General features: G+C 44.5%; 1 protein-coding gene across 1 annotated transcript; it reads left to right on the top strand.

The window, feature by feature from the left end:
• Positions 1 to 9,594: 9,594 nt before the first annotated feature.
• LOC124701064 lies at positions 9,595 to 16,045 on the top strand. The gene is made up of 2 exons (XM_047233118.1): positions 9,595 to 10,818; positions 15,764 to 16,045. Exon 1 carries the CDS (start codon positions 9,605 to 9,607, stop codon positions 10,781 to 10,783), a length of 1,179 nt encoding a protein of 392 aa, XP_047089074.1. The 5' UTR covers positions 9,595 to 9,604; the 3' UTR covers positions 10,784 to 10,818; positions 15,764 to 16,045.
• The last annotated feature ends 520 nt before the right edge of the window (positions 16,046 to 16,565 follow it).

Below are 16,565 nucleotides of genomic sequence, written 5' to 3'. Positions count from 1 at the left end.
GAGCCGCCAACATCGCGAAGCCAAGATCTGGGGGACAGAAGTCTCTGTTCTGGCACGCCGCCGGGACGGGGAAGTGCCCCCGGAAGGCATCTCCATCGACATCACCGCCATCTTCATCAACGCTGCTGTCTCCCATGAGGAGGGAGTAGTTCTCCATCAAGGCTCGGGGCTGTACCGGTAGTTATGTGGTTCATCTCTCTCCCATGTACCTCAATACAATAATCTCATGAGCAGCTTTACATGATTGAGATTCATATGAGTTTTGTATCACTACTATTCTATGTGCTACTCTAGTGATGTTATTAAAGTAGTTTTATTCCTCCTACACGGTGTAATGGTGACAGTGTGTGCATCCGTGTTAGTACTTGGCGTATGCTATGATCATGATCTCTTGTAGATTGTGAAGTTAACTATTGCTATGATAGTATTGATGTGATCTATTCCTCCTACATGGTGTGAAGGTGACGAGTGTGCATGCTATGCTAGTACTTGGTTTAGTCGTGTCGATCTTTCATGCACTCTAAGGTTATTTAAATATGAACATTGAATTGTGGAGCTTGTTAACTCCGGCATTGAGGGTTCGTGTAATCCTACACAATGTGTTCATCATCCAACAAGAGTGTAGAGTATGCATTTATCTATTCGTTATGTGATCAAAGTTGAGAGTGTCCACTAGTGAAAGTCTAATCCCTAGGCCTTGTTCCTAAATATCGCTATCGCTGCTTGTTTACTTGTTTCTTGCGTTACTACTGCTACCATATTACCACCATCAACTACACGCCTGACAAGCTATTTTACGGTGCCGTTACTACTGCTCATATATATTCATACCACTCGTATTTCACTATCTCTTCGCCGAACTAGTGCACCTATTAGGTGTGTTGGGGACACAAGAGCCTTCTTGCTTTGTGGTTGCAGGGTTGCATGAGAGGGATATCTTTGACCTCTTCCTCCCTGAGTTCGATAAACCTTGGGTGATCCACTTAAGGGAAAGTTGCTGCTGTTCTACAAACCTCTCGCTCTTGGAGGCCCAACACTGTCTACAAGAATAGAAGCTCCCGTAGACATCACACCCGTATTTCACTATCTCTTCGCCGAACTAGTGCACCTATTAGGTGTGTTGGGGACACAAGAGACTTCTTGCTTTGTGGTTGCGGGGTTGCATGAGAGGGATATCTTTGACCTCTTCCTCCCTAAGTTCGATAAACCTTGGGTGATCCACTTAAGGGAAACTTGCTGCTGTTCTACAAACCTCTGCTCTTGGAGGCCCAACACTGTCTACAAGAATAGAAGCACCCGTAGACATCAGGCGGCGCGGCCAAGGAGCCAGGCGCACCGCCCTACTGTGTGGTGGCCCCGTCAGCCTTCCGACTCCGCCTCTTCGCCTATTTAAAGGTCCCTGACCTAAATCTTCGATACGAATAAGCCACGGTACGAGAAACCTTCCAGAGCCGCCGCCACCGCGAAGCCAAGATCTGGGGGACAGAAGTCTCTGTTCTGGCACGCCGCTGGGACGGGGAAGTGCCCCGGAAGGCATCTCCATCGACATCACCGCCATCTTCATCAACGCTGCTGTCTCCCATGAGGAGGGAGTAGTTCTCCATCGAGGCTAAGGGGCTGTGCCGGTAGCTATGTGGTTCATCTCTCTCCTATATACTTCAATACAATGATCTCATGAGCTGCCTTACATGATTGAGATTCATATGAGCTTTGTATCACTATTAATCTATGTGCTACTCTAGTGATGTTATTAAAGTACTCTATTCCTCCTTCATGATGTAATGGTGACGAGTGTGTGCATCATGTAGTACTTGGCGTAGTTTATGATTGTGATCTCTTGTAGATTATGAAGTTAACTATTACTATGATGGTATTGATGTGATCTATTCCTCCTTTCATAGTATGATGGTGACGAGTGTGCATGCTATGTTAGTACTTGGTATAGTTGTGTTGATCTATCATGCACTCTAAGGTTATTTAAACATGAATATCGAATGTTGTGGAGCTTGTTAACTCCGGCATTGAGGTGCTCTTGTAGCCCTACACAATTAGTGGTGTTCATCATCCAACAAGAGAGTGTAGAGTGGTTTTATTATGTGATCAATGTTGAGAGTGTCCACTAGTGAAAGTATGATCCCTAGGCCTTGTTCCCAAATACCGCAATCATCACTTGTTTATCGTTCTCATCGCATCCGTACTTCCTGCAATATTCCCACCATCAACCACACGCCGGTTGTAGCAAGCAAGCTATTTTCTCGGTGCCGTTACTACTCGCTCATATTCATTCATACCACTTGTATTTCACTATCTCTTCGCCGAACTAGTGCACCTATACATCCGACAAGTGTATTGGGTGTGTTGGGGACACAAGAGACTTCTTGCATTGTGATCGCGGGGTTGCTTGAGAGGGATATCTTTGACCTCTTCCTCCCCGAGTTCGATAAACCTTGGGTGATCCACTTAAGGGAAAACTTGCTGCTGTTCTACAAACCTCTGCTCTTGGAGGCCCAACACTGTCTACAGGAAAAGAAGCGTGAGTAGACATTAGGCACCCGAGGATTCGGTTGGCCATGGTTTGTGAAAGCAAGGTTGGAAGGAGTGCCACCCAAAAATAAAAATGTTTCATGGGAGCCGCTCTTTGAAGGTTTGTCTGGCAAGGGGGTTAGAGTGCCCATTACCATTTGTTGACAACAACAAACACCTCTCAAAACTTTACTTTTATGCTCTCTTTATGTTTTCAAAACAAAAGCTCTAGCACAAATATAGCAATCCATGCTTCCCTTTTCGAAGGGCCTTTCTTTTACTTTTATGTTGAGTCATTTTACCCACTTCCTTCCATCTCAAGAAGCAAACACTTGTGTGAACTGTGCATTGATTCTTACATACTTGCATATTTGCATTCATCATATTGCTTTGTATTGACAACTATCCATGAGATATACATGTTACAAGTTGAAAGCAACCGCTGAAACTTAATCTTCCTTTGTGTTGCTTCAATGCCTTTACTATGAATTTATTGCTTTATGAGTTAACTCTTATGCAAGACTTATTGATGCTTGTCTTGAAAGTAATATTCATGAAAAGTCTTTGCTATATGATTCAATTGTTTAACCATTATCTTTACCATTGCTTTGGATCGCTGCATTCATTACATGTGTTTACAATAGTATTGATCAAGATTATGATGGCATGTCACTTCAGAAATTATCTTTGTTATCGTTTACCTACTCGGGACGAGTAGGAACTAAGCTTAGGGATGCTGATACGTCTCCAACGTATCGATAATTTCTTATGTTCCATGCTTGTTTTATGACAATACCTACATGTTTTATACATACTTTATGTCATATTTATGCATTTTCCGGCACTAACCTATTAACAAGATGCCGAAGAGCCAGTTGCTATTTTCTGCTGTTTTTGGTTTCAGAAATCCTAGTAAGGAAATATTCTCGGAATTGGACGAAATCAACGCCCAGGATCTTATTTTTCCACGAAACTTCCAGAAGTCCGAAAGGGAAACGAAGTGGGGCGACGAGGCGCCCACACAACAGGGCGGCGCGGCCAAGCCTTGGGCCGCACGGCCCTAGCGTGTGGGGCCCTCGTGGCGCCCCCTGACCTACCCTTCCGCCTACTTAAGCCTTCGTCGATAATAACTCCAGTACCGAGAGCCACGATACGGAAAACCTTCCAGAGACGCCGCCGCCGCCAATCCCATCTCGGGGGATTCAGGAGATCGCCTCCCGGCACCCTGCCGGAGAGGGGAATCATCTCCCGGAGGACTCTTCACCGCCATGGTCGCCTCCGGAGTGATGTGTGAGTAGTTCACCCCTGGACTATGAGTCTATAGCAGTAGCTAGATGGTCATCTTCTCCTAATTGTGCTATCATTGTTGGATCTTGTGAGCTGCCTAACATGATCAAGATCATCTATCTGTAATGCTACATGTTGCGTTTGTTGGGATCCGATGAATATTGAATGCTATGTTATGTTGATTATCAATCTATCATCTATGTGTTGTTTATGATCTTGCATGCTCTCCGTTATTAGTAGAGGCTCTGGCCAAGTCATTACTTGCAACTCCAAGAGGGAGTATTTATGCTCGATAGTGGGTTCATGCCTCCATTAAATGCAGGACGGTGACGGAAAGTTCTAAGGTTGTGGATGTGCTGTTGCCATTAGGGATAAAACATCAATGCTATGTCTAAGGATGTATTTGTTGATTACATTACGCACCATACTTAATGCAATTGTCTGTTGTTTGCAACTTAATACTGGAAGGGGTTCGGATGATAACCTGAAGGTGGAATTTTTAGGCATAGATGCATGCTGGATAGCGGTCTATGTACTTTGTCGTAATGCCCAATTAAATCTCACACTACTCATCATAACATGTATGTGCATTGTCATGCCATCTTTATTTGTCAATTGCCCAACCGTAATTTGTTCACCCAACATGCTATTTCTTATCGGAGAGACACCACTAGTGAACTGTGGACCCCGGTCCATTCTTTTACATCGAATATAATCTACTCGCAATACTCGTTCTACTGTTTTCTCGCAAACATCATCATCCACACTATACATCTAATCATTTGTTACGAGCAAGCCGGTGAGATTGACAACCTCACTCGTCACGTTGGGGCAAAGTAATTTGGTTGTGTTGTGCAGGTTCCACGTTGGCGCCGGAATCCCTGGTGTTGCGCCGCACTACACTCCGCCGCCATCAACCTTCAACGTGATTCTTGGCTCCCTACTCGGTTCGATAAACCTTGGTTTCTTACGAGCGAAACTTGCTGCTGTACCCATCACACCTTCCACTTGGGGTTCCTAACGGACGCGTGCTGTACGCGTATCATGCTTATTCTCATGACAAGTTCTAGTTCATCTAAAATCGATTCCTCGTGAATACTTGTTGCGTTTTCGATATTGAAGTTTTTCCCGGTTCTTTTTATTGAGAGGTTTCACCTCTAAATTCTTGAAAAAATCTACCTGACTTGTTCATAATATTTTCGCTCTTTTTGGGTAGCTCTTTTCATTCTTTTACAACAAAATTGGTTTCACCTATATCCGAATTTCCTAACTTAAGTTGTTGCATTTTTCCATATTAGAGGTGTTACCGCGGTTTGTCTCTTATAGATAGGTTAAACATTTCCCCATTTGATTCTATCCTCACTCGTTAGACTATGATGGTTCCATGCCGTCCCCATCTCCGGTAAGGTCCATTCCTCGCCAATTCCTCGCCTAGGCTGGCGACGACGTGGCCTCGCTACGTCGTCTCCGTCGGCCAGCCGAGGTCCTCCTAGAGGTCGTGGTCGCATCGTCTTCCTCCTATCGAGGCGAGTTCGGTCAACCACATCACTAGCTAGGTGGGCCGGCCTGTTGGGGAGGTGTGAAAGATCGAGATGTCGCCTAGAGGGGGTGAATAGGCAATTGCAAACTCTTACGGATTTGTCTTGTAAGAATGCGGAATTAAACTAACGTTTAGTTTACAAGCACAAACTCTAAATATGCTAAGCTCAACTAAGTGTAACAATGGCAACTAGAGCTAAGCAAGATAGGTACAAGATATATGTAGCACAAGTGATAGCAAGATATATGTACTTCAAGCAAGATGGCTATCACAAGGAAAGAGAGCTCAGGTATAGAAATAACCGAGGCACGCGGAGACGAGGATGTATTCCCGTGTTCCCTTCCTTTGCAAGAAGGTACGTCACGTTTGGAGGAGTGGAGGTCCCACGAAGGATTCCCCGCGCCACGAAGGCTCACCCTATTCTCCGAACCACACCCACGAAGGATAATGGCCCTTTCCTTATGGTTAGCTTTTCCTCCGCTCCGGAGATGGCAAGCTCCACAACCACTTCACAAGCTCCACGAAGGAGAAGCCGGGCCCCTTCACAATCTTCCACGAAGAGATCACCGGGGCACCAACCAAGCAAACTAGGAGGTCTCCCTCCAAGAGTAACAAGCTCACGGTCTCTCACTCGAACTAATCGTGGTAGAGAGCTCAACACTATGCAATGATGCAAAGCAAGAACACTAGAGGTGTTCAAGTCCTTCACACTCAAATCCCACCAAAGCAACGAATGCTAGGATGAGATTGGAGAGGAAGAATAATGGGGAAAGTCAACAAAAGACTCCAAGATCTAGATCCCAAGAGTTCCCCTCATTTAGAGGAGAAATGGATTGGTGGAAGTGTAGATCTAGATCTCCTCTCTTAGATCCCTCAAGAATGAGCAAGGGGGGGAGATAAGAGAGATAGAGCAAGTTCTTCAAAGGCAACAATGGAGGTGAGAGAATAGAAGAACTAACTTGCTCAAGGTGGAAGAAGATCTATTTATAGCATGAGAGCAAATAAAACCATTGGGGGAAAAAGACAGAGAAAATCGCAGGAAAAACGGGCGAGAACCGGCCGAGAAGAGTGGCCCAGCCGGCTGCGAGGCCGGCCGACCGGATTGGGCGCTGAGGAGGCTGGTGGCCCGTCCGGTCGGGCCGGCCCAGCAACCGGGCGGGGCGGTGAGCGCGCTGAGCGGCGGATAAGCGTTGGCAGCGTAGGCGCGTGGGCCGCAGCGGGGCTGTGAGCCCGGTCGGGCCGGGGTTAGCGCCAGGCGGCCCGGTAGGCTGCTGGCTCCTGGGCCGGATGGGGCAGCTTGTCCCACGGGACACCACCCAGATGGCACAGGTGCCCGGGCCGGTTTCGACCGGGTGGGCCGACGGCTGGCCCGGTCCGGCCGGCTGGCCCTTCCCCTTTTTTCATTTTTCTTTTTATTCTCTTCTCCTTTTTTCCTTTTTCTTTAATAACTAATGCTCCCGAACTCCGATTCGCATGAAACCAATTTTGTTGGAAATATGGAGACTCCTCACAGAACATTTTAGATGATTTTAGAGAGGGAGTCTCCCACCGTCAAGAGACGGTGAAGACGTCCAAACTCGAAAACGCAATAGAAGATGCATGCGGATTCCGTTTTTGATGAACTTGGGCTTGTTGTAAAGCTAGCAACAAGCTTAAGAACCTCACACAGAGAAACACCAAGAAACAATAAGGATATGCAAAGTATGCAAAGGATTGAGCTCCCTAAGACGATGTGATCAAGTTACTCAGCCGAAAGCCCCTCTTAATAGTGCGGCTATCTATCCTATAATCCGGTCTCCCATCAACAACCTTGAGACCCGGTAAAGGAAAACCTATCAAGGTCATACCTTTGCCTTGCGCATCCCTCTTGATCTTGATGATAACTCTTCAAGCTCTACACAAGCGGAATGCCACAACTTGATCATTGTTGCTTTGTGAAGACTCACAAATGCTCCCTCATACACTATGATGGGAAAGCTTCATTGATGCACATCCTCACATGTCCATTATCATCAAATGAACGGCAAGCTTCAAGCATGTTATCCACTTGAGATGCTCATCTTGAACTTGCCCAACTTAACCTTGTATCTTCTCATACTCTCATAAGATAGAGCATGACTAATATTGAGTTCCACATAAGAACTCCATCTTCATTTCTTCTTCTTGATCATATCACATATATGTCTTAAAATCGGTGATCTTGATGCCAATACACAAGGTGTATCTTTATCTTCATGGCATCCATACTTGAATCCAACACATGGAATACAAGAAATACCTATGGAATATTCCTTCGAAAGTGCTCAATGAAAACATTAGTCCATAGGGGTTGTCATTAATTACCAAAACCACACATAGGGGCAATATACCCTTACAAGGTGCTATATACCACCCTGGTCGGTGCAGACCAGGTACCGCACCCCCAAGGGAGCCGGTTAGGCGGCCCAGTCCACGTTTCTTTTTTTCTCCTTTTTCTCCTTTTCTCTCGTTTCATTCTTTTCTTTTTACAAATCTAAAATGCTAATGTGAATTTTTTTCGGAAAAATAATTTTTTTTATAATATGAACTTTCCAAATTCTGAATATTTCTAAATTTATATATTTTCGAAAAATTGAAAAAATTGATTTTTTTATTTTTTATATGAACATTTTTCGAATTTGAACAATTTTTGGATTTGAACATTTTTCAAATTTGAACATTTTTTGGACTTTGAACAATTTTCAGATTTAAACATTTTTTATGTTTGAAATATATTTTTCAAAATTTGAATTTTTTTAGATTGAACTTTTTTCAAAATTTGAAAAAAATTTAGATTGAACATTTTTTTTCTAAAATTCGATTTTCCCAAAATTTGAACATTTTTAGAAAATGAACATATTTTAAATTTGAACATTTTCAGAATACGAACAATTTTTAGCTTTGAACATTTTTCGTTTTGAATACTTTTCAAATTTGAACGTTTTTCCAATTTGGAACTTTTCAATTTTGAACATTTTCAATTTTGAACAAAAATAAAAAATAAATAGAAAAGAACAGAAAATAGAAAAAAAAACAGAAAAAGAAATAAAAAAACAAAAACAGAAAACTAAAAAAAAGAAAAAAAGATGAAAATGGGCTAGACCCAGTACCCGACCAGGGTGACCTAATCGGTGTATAGGATTTGCCGCGGATCCCTATTCTCCGCTCAACGCGGGAGCGAGCAGTCGCTCCGCTCAGAGCGGGACCAAGTTGGGCCGGCCCATTAGCGACGGAATTGGTTTTCCTTCGCTTTTTTCCTTCAGTTTTCTCATTTTTTACTTGTTTTTCATTTGGTTACGCTTGTTTTTTGCCTACGGTTTTTTTTTGTTTTGCTGAATGGTTTTTTCTCGAACTTTCCAAATTTTGAACTTTTTTGAATTTGAACGTTTTTTAAGTTTGAATATTTTTAGATTTGAACTTTTTAAAATTTGAACAAATTTTTAATTTTAAACAATTTTTATTTTGAACACTTTTATATATGAACATTTTTTGCGTTTGAACAATTTTTAGATTTGTTTTCTGTTCTGATTTTAAAATTTTCATATTATAAATTTGTTTAAATTCGAAATTTGTTCAAATTTGAAATTTGTTCAAATATGAATTTTGTTCAATTTAAAATTTTTAGTTTTCAAAAATAAATAATTTTCAAATCTGAACAATTTTCTAGTTTGAACATTTTCAAAATCTGAACAATTTCTAAATTCGAACATTTATTTAAAATTTGAATATTAAAAAAACCACAGAAAACCATACCATAACGATAGAATTCAGGGATTTGAATCCCGAGAGGTCTAGCGACAGCGAACCCAAATGGGCCGGCCCAGGTCGTGGGTCCTTAAGCGATTCGGTCCCTTGCATCGCTTAAAGCGATGTATAGGAGCACCCGGATTTGCCGCCTGTTGCCCCGGTCGATGAACGCGTTTCCGCGATAACCGAGGCAATGGCCGTCAAATAAGATTTGCCGGTAAGAAATCACAAATAGGATGCGACGCACGTGGGTTGGGCCTTTCGTGGGCTGTCTGGTGCCTGGGCATAACGCCCACCCGTATCCTTTCAATATCTTTTCTTCTATTTTGAACCGTGCTCTGTCTCAAGGAAACAAAAAAACGTGCCTGCCCTGCCACCCGAAAGAAAAGATAACCTGCGCCGCCGGAGCGTGCAGCCCAACCACCACCACCGCCGCCGGAGCCTCGGCTGCCGCTCTCCGGCATCTCCCACGGCGTGCCTGGCCTCCAAATGCTTCGCCGTTGTCACCTCCTCCTCGGTGGCAGCAGACCTCCCAAATCTCTGCCGTCGTGCAGCTCCCCCTCTCCTCGGTGGCATTCTCTCAAACACCTCCTAAGCATCCGTGCCGCCGTCTCCCACGCCGCGGCAGACCCCTGCTCCCTCACGCTCCACTTCCTCCGCAATTCCTGCGGCCTCTCCGAGCCCGCCGCCACCAAGGCGGCCGCGCGCGTCCACCTGCGTTCCACCAAGAAGGCGCACGCCGTCCTCGCCCTCCTCCGCGGCCTCGGCCTCGCGGGCTCCGACATCGCCCGTGTCGTCGCCGCCGCCCCCGATTTGCTCAACTACCGGGCCGACGTCACGCTCGCGCCCAAGATCGACTTCTTCCGCCGAGACGTCGGCCTCTCCGACGCCGACATCCGCCGCATCCTCCTCCTCGACCCGTACCGCGTTCTCTGCTACAGCCTCGCTAACCGCCTCCGCCCCAACTACCTCCTCCTCAAGAACCTCCTCGGCACCGACCAGAACGTGGTCGCCGCAGTCAAGCAGTCCTCCGAGTTCCTCCACGGCAACGTCCAATCCGAGCTGCTCCCAAAGGTCAAGATCCTCCGCGAATATGGTGCCACCGACGATGTTATCATCAAGCTGCTCACCAAGCACCCCAGGTCGCTTAACCACAAGTACGGAGGCTCCCTCTTTAACGACACCTTTGCCGCCATCAAGGAGCTCGGGGTCAGCCCGTCCCACGGCATCTTCCCGCACGCCTTTGGGGTGTTAGCTCGCATGTATCCCTCCGGATGGAAGCGCAAGATGGACAATTATCTCAGCTTGGGGTGGACTGAGGAGCAGGTGAAGCAGGCCTTCGTGAGGCACCCATACTGCATATCCGTGTCGGCTGACAAAGTCAGGCTTATCTGGCAATTCTTTGCCGATAAGCTTGGCTGGACCCCGGAGTATGTTTCGGCTAGCCCAATGCTCATCTCGCTCAGCTACGAGAAGCGCATCCTACCAAGGTACAGGGTGCTACACATATTGGTGTCCAAGGGTCACATCAGAAGCATCCGGATAGCCCATCTCATTCTGGGGGAGAAGAAGTTTGTGGACAAGTATGTCACCAATTACCTGGAAACGATTCCTCAACTACTGGAAGCTTACAGAGCTGGGACAGACAGTGCTGTGACTGCAAAGTAGCTGGACGATTCTGCTGCGTTCTACCCTGCACAAAGGCACTGTCTCACCCTTCGCCTCAATTGTTATTTTTTGTAAGTGGAATACATTTCCTTTGTTTCTGAAATCAAGCCATGCAATGCCAATGCACCTGCCTATCTCTATTTCTGACAATTTCACACTTGAGTGGTACAGATGACTGATAGATGACATGCCTAGAACTGATGCAATCGGGCGTAATATTTCACTAGATCTTAATATAGTATACACGCTTCGTGGGGTATTATAAAAATCCGGCCTAAAGTACCAAAATATATTCTTGCAAATAAGATGTGTAAAATGCGATTGAAGTTTCCCATTGACGTTGGAAGTTAAGGCTATTGAGAAGTTGTTATGCAATGCATCATGTTATAGCTGAACGGCTTTGTTCTGACAAGCACATGATAAAGATACATTTCTGGTCCAAAAACAAATAACCACCATGTGGCTGTGGGTCCACTTATCTGCAAGGGACCTAATGGTCCATCATCATTATCTCCATCTCGGAGATCTGTTCGAGACTAGTCGAACCATATCGGATATCAGGAGAAGCAGCTGATTACTAGTCCATAGAGTGTGTACCAAATTGGGAGTGGCACATAATTGGTAAATTGGTGGCTGTCACTGTCAGTTCGTATCAGTTTAGGTTATAATCCAGTGTCACATCCAGTTTGTATTCATCAAGGAATCCCTACTTGCATATAGGGATTTAAGCTGTACTAAGCAATCAGGCAAGCAATAAATTTAAAGAATATCAGGCTCCAATCTAAAGCTGCTGTCCTCATCCAGGCGTTGCCATGACAACAGGTTAGAAACCCAAGATACCACACCCAAAGCCTCACCTTGAACTGATCACGGCAACTATGTTCGAAACCTGACATACTTCTTACATTGGATTGTTGGCGAAATAGGTTGAGTGTCTGGAGACGAGTCAGATTAGCCTCATAAATAGCTATGTGCAGTAACTTATGAAATCAACCAGGAGATTTACTGATTTAGTCCTTTCTACATCAAAAGTCATATATTCCATATGTGGTTTATGTCTCATCGTCTCTGACTCTCCCCCTTGAGATGCACAGTACTGCAGTCCCAGCCCTCTTATGTATGGTATCCATCCCATCATTAGTTAGGATTCGTGACATTATGACTCCTTATTACCAAAGCACCAAATGTATTCTGAACATAATCCATCTTGCTTTATTAGTACAAGCTCTCTTTGTATTAAGCACTAATATTTAACTGGCTGAATTACAAATAAACATGGACAATACACGTGTCGTTGTTTTTGAGGGCATACCAGGCTCCATGTATGCTGAATTAATCTCTTTATTAAAAGGTCTGAGCACAAGCTTATTCAGAGTATTTTCAAATTAGTATATTTCAGTCTACGATGGGTGCTTATCCTTGGTGAGTCAGTATTGCTATATGCAAATGGACAATTTTGGTCATATGCAGGATAATTGACATAGGAATAAGTTGTGATTGTGTAGTGCAACTTTTCACTTAGAGGAAGTTCTGTGAAAAATATACTGTAACAAAGTTGCCAAGGTCTTCAGTTTGTTGTTGTGGAACTCAAATGTAAGAATTTGGCATGACACTGAGTTTTTTGTTCATACGATCTCATCAGCTTATGTTTGCAAGGTATAGATAGAAGCAAACTGCACCATGGTGTCTAAGCTTGCAGCTTTGTGTATATTGTACTCAAACGTCCAAATCTTCCTGACATGTCATTGAAGTTGTAAATTGTCCATATGAACCCATTCACTTATTTGTAGATTGAAATGTGACACAACATTGCCCAGTACTATTAGGCTATTACAATAGAAAAATTAGTAAACGTATGTGGATATTCTTCGTTGCTGCAAATTATTAGTCTATTAGATGAGAAACGAGTGTTTACGCTTTTTTGATTATTGAACTATTAGATGTTTTAATTGAAAACATAATAAATTTCAGGACTCTCGGAAAATAGATTTCTGAAGTTTCCCCTAGTGTCATTCTCTTTATATGCAATGTGGCTTAACTCTTTTTTGCAGGCAGACACGATTTACGCTATGTGGCTTCTCTTTATATGCAACTCAATATACGTCTTTACGGCTTATGATTATTTTTTATGCCTGGAATTACATCGGCACTCTACTTAATGCAGTCTGCACATACTCTTCTTAGAGCAGGTCTAACAGACCCCGTAAAAGGGGCAAACCCGTATAATAACCGCCGATTTGAGGGTTTCGGCTCTACCCAGCCGTCTAGCACGCCCCGTAAAAACGGCCCCCGCATCGTTTTTTGCTGTTTTCGAGTACGGGGCGGGTCGTCGCCCCCTACTTGTGCGGGGTGGGAGCGGGGATAGTGGGCGAAACCGGTATCGTCCAGTCCACTGCGCGCGAAGGGTTTCGCGCGAAGCCAACCGCCGCCGCCGCTGCCCGATCTCCTCCGCCCCGCCCTTCCCGGCCGGATCCCGCCGCCATGGACCGTCCGCAAGAGCCGCCTACCGCCGGCGGTACACCTCCTTCGGGCGCGGTGGTTGATGTCCCCGTCGGAGGTCCGCCGACCGCCGGCGTCGTCTCGGCCATGATCGCCTCCACCATCCCGTCGAAGAGGAAGAGGATCCCGAAGCAATTCTTCGAAGCACTGCGGCGGCCGCCGATCCACGGGGCGAAGCGCCGCCGGCTGCCAAGAAGGCGGGCCGGATGAAGACCAAGGCGGCCGGGCCGAGGGCGCCGCGCCGGCCAAGGTGCGGACAAAGGCAATCAGCCGCATCGGCCTCCCGCCTCCACCGCCCTCCAAGGTCACGACCCCTCCTCCGTCCGTTCCGGCCGATGCGGCACCCGCGCCGCCGCCACCCACCATCGACGTAGACAAGGTGTTCGATGTTGAGTCCACAACATCCTACTTGGACATGCTCAACGAATCCGCGGTGAATTTGGACGCCGGTATCGGACGGCATGGACGAGGATCAGCTGGCGTGGTGGAACGAGACCAAGGCGGACATCATTGCGAGGAAGAAGGCTGCGCGTCAAGCTCGTGCTCAAGGTGAGTCTCCGGCGAGCGGTGGCGATGGATCCGTTGATGGTTGATCACATTTGGGAACTTCCGTGGCTTGAACATTGCCTATGATCGCGTTGTGATGTTAAAACTATGAATTATGCATCACATATTTTGGATGTGCTATGTTTGATGTGAAATTGTTGTGCAAATTGCTGTCTAAAACCCTGTTTTGAGGGGCAGGAAACTCGGACGAGCTAGCAGAACCCGTATTCCCACCCCGTAAAAACAGAATATTCTGTTTTACGGGGTGGGAATACGGGTTCTGCTAGCTCGTCCGAGTTTTCGGCCGGTGAAACCGGATACAGGGCCCTCTACTCGCGTTTTACGGGGCGAAAAAATACGGGGCCTGTTAGACATGCTCTTATGCAACAACTGTAATCAGCAGATTGGAAATTGGCACATTAACTGTAGAAGTTTCCCCTAGTGTCATTGTTTCATAGAAATTTCATAGGATATGTCATGCCTCTTTTGATTCGCATGATTCCAAAAGCAGGAATAGGATAAACGCAAGATTGAATGGGTAATGCCCACTCAAATCATATAGGATTGAATTTGCATTAAAGTTCATTTGATTGCACCACAGGAAAAAAATTCCTTCCAAGTGGTTGGAGTGGATGTAAAATTTCCTTTGAAATACAGTGCAAAGGAATCGTAGGGAAAATTTTCTATAGGATTTAATCATACGACTCAAACAACCCACATAGGAAAATAATTCCTATGAATATCCTTTGGAATAAAAGAGGCTTTGAGGATTCCTTAGGAATTTTTGTACGAAGCTTGTTAGGTTTGTAGGATTGGAAACCATAGGAATATCCTATGGTCTGGCTTCGCATGCAACTCGAAAGAAATTTTCCCTCAGATGCAACCTCAGGAAGTTTTCCTTTGTTTCAATACTATGGCATACACTTAATCCTGAAAAAAAGAAAAAAACCCTGCACTTTCCCCGTGGCAGAACCAAATGACATCTATTACATGGTCCTGTGTTTTCAATTCTTGTACGATTAAACTTGTTACGGCATGGAAACCATTATTTTTTCCTATTCTTGGTTCTTTAAGTTCTACGAACCAAAGAGGCCCTAAACTGAAAAATAAGATGGACTGAAGGGGTGGGGTTTCTTGGGATCGGTACACTATATCCTTTGCGCTCCTTGAAGATGTCCTGCCTGGGGTGGAGCGTCAGCCCGGAATAAGTCTGGGTAGAAAGTTCAATGCATTCTGATCCCTGGGGTTATGGTAGATTTTTGGACCAGCATAATCCTATGAGCGAAACTGTTTTTTTTTTTTGGTCTTTCCACAGCAAGTAGAAATCATGTTTATAGCGCTGCTTGTCATATCCACCGCTTTACTAGTAAATGAACATTTCATCCAAAAGTGTTGCGGTAGCATACAAAGAACTTGCACTATGAAAGGGTCAGGTTTAAGCTCACGATTTACTAGTTGCTTGGCAACTGTGCGAACATTTGTAACTTCAGTTGAGTAGGCAGTACAGCTGTTTTTTAGGAAGCTGATCTTGGACATGCAATGCAAATTATTGTAGAATTACTATATTTGCTGCTCTTAGACCTTAGGCCATTAAATTGCAATCTCTTCTAGGATCCGAGTGGTGCTATTTTCTTAGTTCAAAACTTCCAGCTGTAGTATGTCAATTTTTTTTGTCACTGCCCTTGAATGATAGTCAGAAGTTGGAAAAAGAGTTGATACTGATTTAAGTCGTGCTACAGTTAATAATTAGTATGTATTGGTTGGTAGTCAGTTCGTGATTTCTCTTGGTGTAGTGATTAATCTGCAGTTCTGCACACATCAGGTCATGGTCCACATTATATTATCCCTTAAAGCTAGAACTTTCTAAAAATTCCATTTATTGTATCAAAGTCTTCAAGGCATTAGCAAGTCTAAAGATTTATCTGATTTCCGCAGCTTGTTGACTCAGGACACTGAAGCTCATTTTACTTCAAAATTGGCTGGAGCACATTTTCCTTCAAGAACCGGCTTATAGGATTGGTTTGAATTGTAGATACTAACATATAATCTCCGTGTATTTCTTCTAATGCATTGTATCATTCTTATCAAATGTGGATTCATCTCAGCTTAGCACCACATCAAATTCTTACACATTTAGCAAATATAATCGTCTATATGACCAATTATGTCAGTCAGGTAAAATATTTCCTTCCCATCTGAACATTCAATTCTCTTACATTGCACCATCGATGATCAAATTTAACTCCATTTCTTTAGAGATCAAGTTGATTGCTTTACTATTTGTGGCATTGCGTGTATATTTGCTACTCCCTCCGTACCATATTAGTTGTCGCTGATTTGGATGTATGTAGACACATCTATAATATCTAAAGGGTAATTTTCTCGAAATGCAAGCTATCCACCTCACCAAACATAACACCTCATCATTTTAGTTTCAATCATTTTATTTATTTTTTGTCATCCCTTCGGCTGTTCCATCTCGTCGCATCTAGATTTAATTACTTCCACTGTTCCACCACCGCGCAGCCTAGGATCTGAAACTGAAGAAGAAACACAACAGTTGTCCATCTTTATTTCCATGTAAATACAAAAGAAACGGTAAAGGAGGCCGAGTGGCCATGTTTGGTTTAAATAGCTGGCACAATTGTGCGCTGATGCTCACACCGCCTATAAACGCAACACCGCGATCCTCCAAGCAACATTAGAAGCCAATCAAACATGTTTCTCCCGGAACCAT

Source organism: Lolium rigidum, chromosome 3, assembly GCF_022539505.1.
Source record: "Lolium rigidum isolate FL_2022 chromosome 3, APGP_CSIRO_Lrig_0.1, whole genome shotgun sequence".
Classification (NCBI taxonomy): domain Eukaryota; kingdom Viridiplantae; phylum Streptophyta; class Magnoliopsida; order Poales; family Poaceae; genus Lolium; species Lolium rigidum.
Note: the sequence above shows the minus strand (reverse complement) of the source record. Positions and strands in the feature narration are given on the sequence as shown.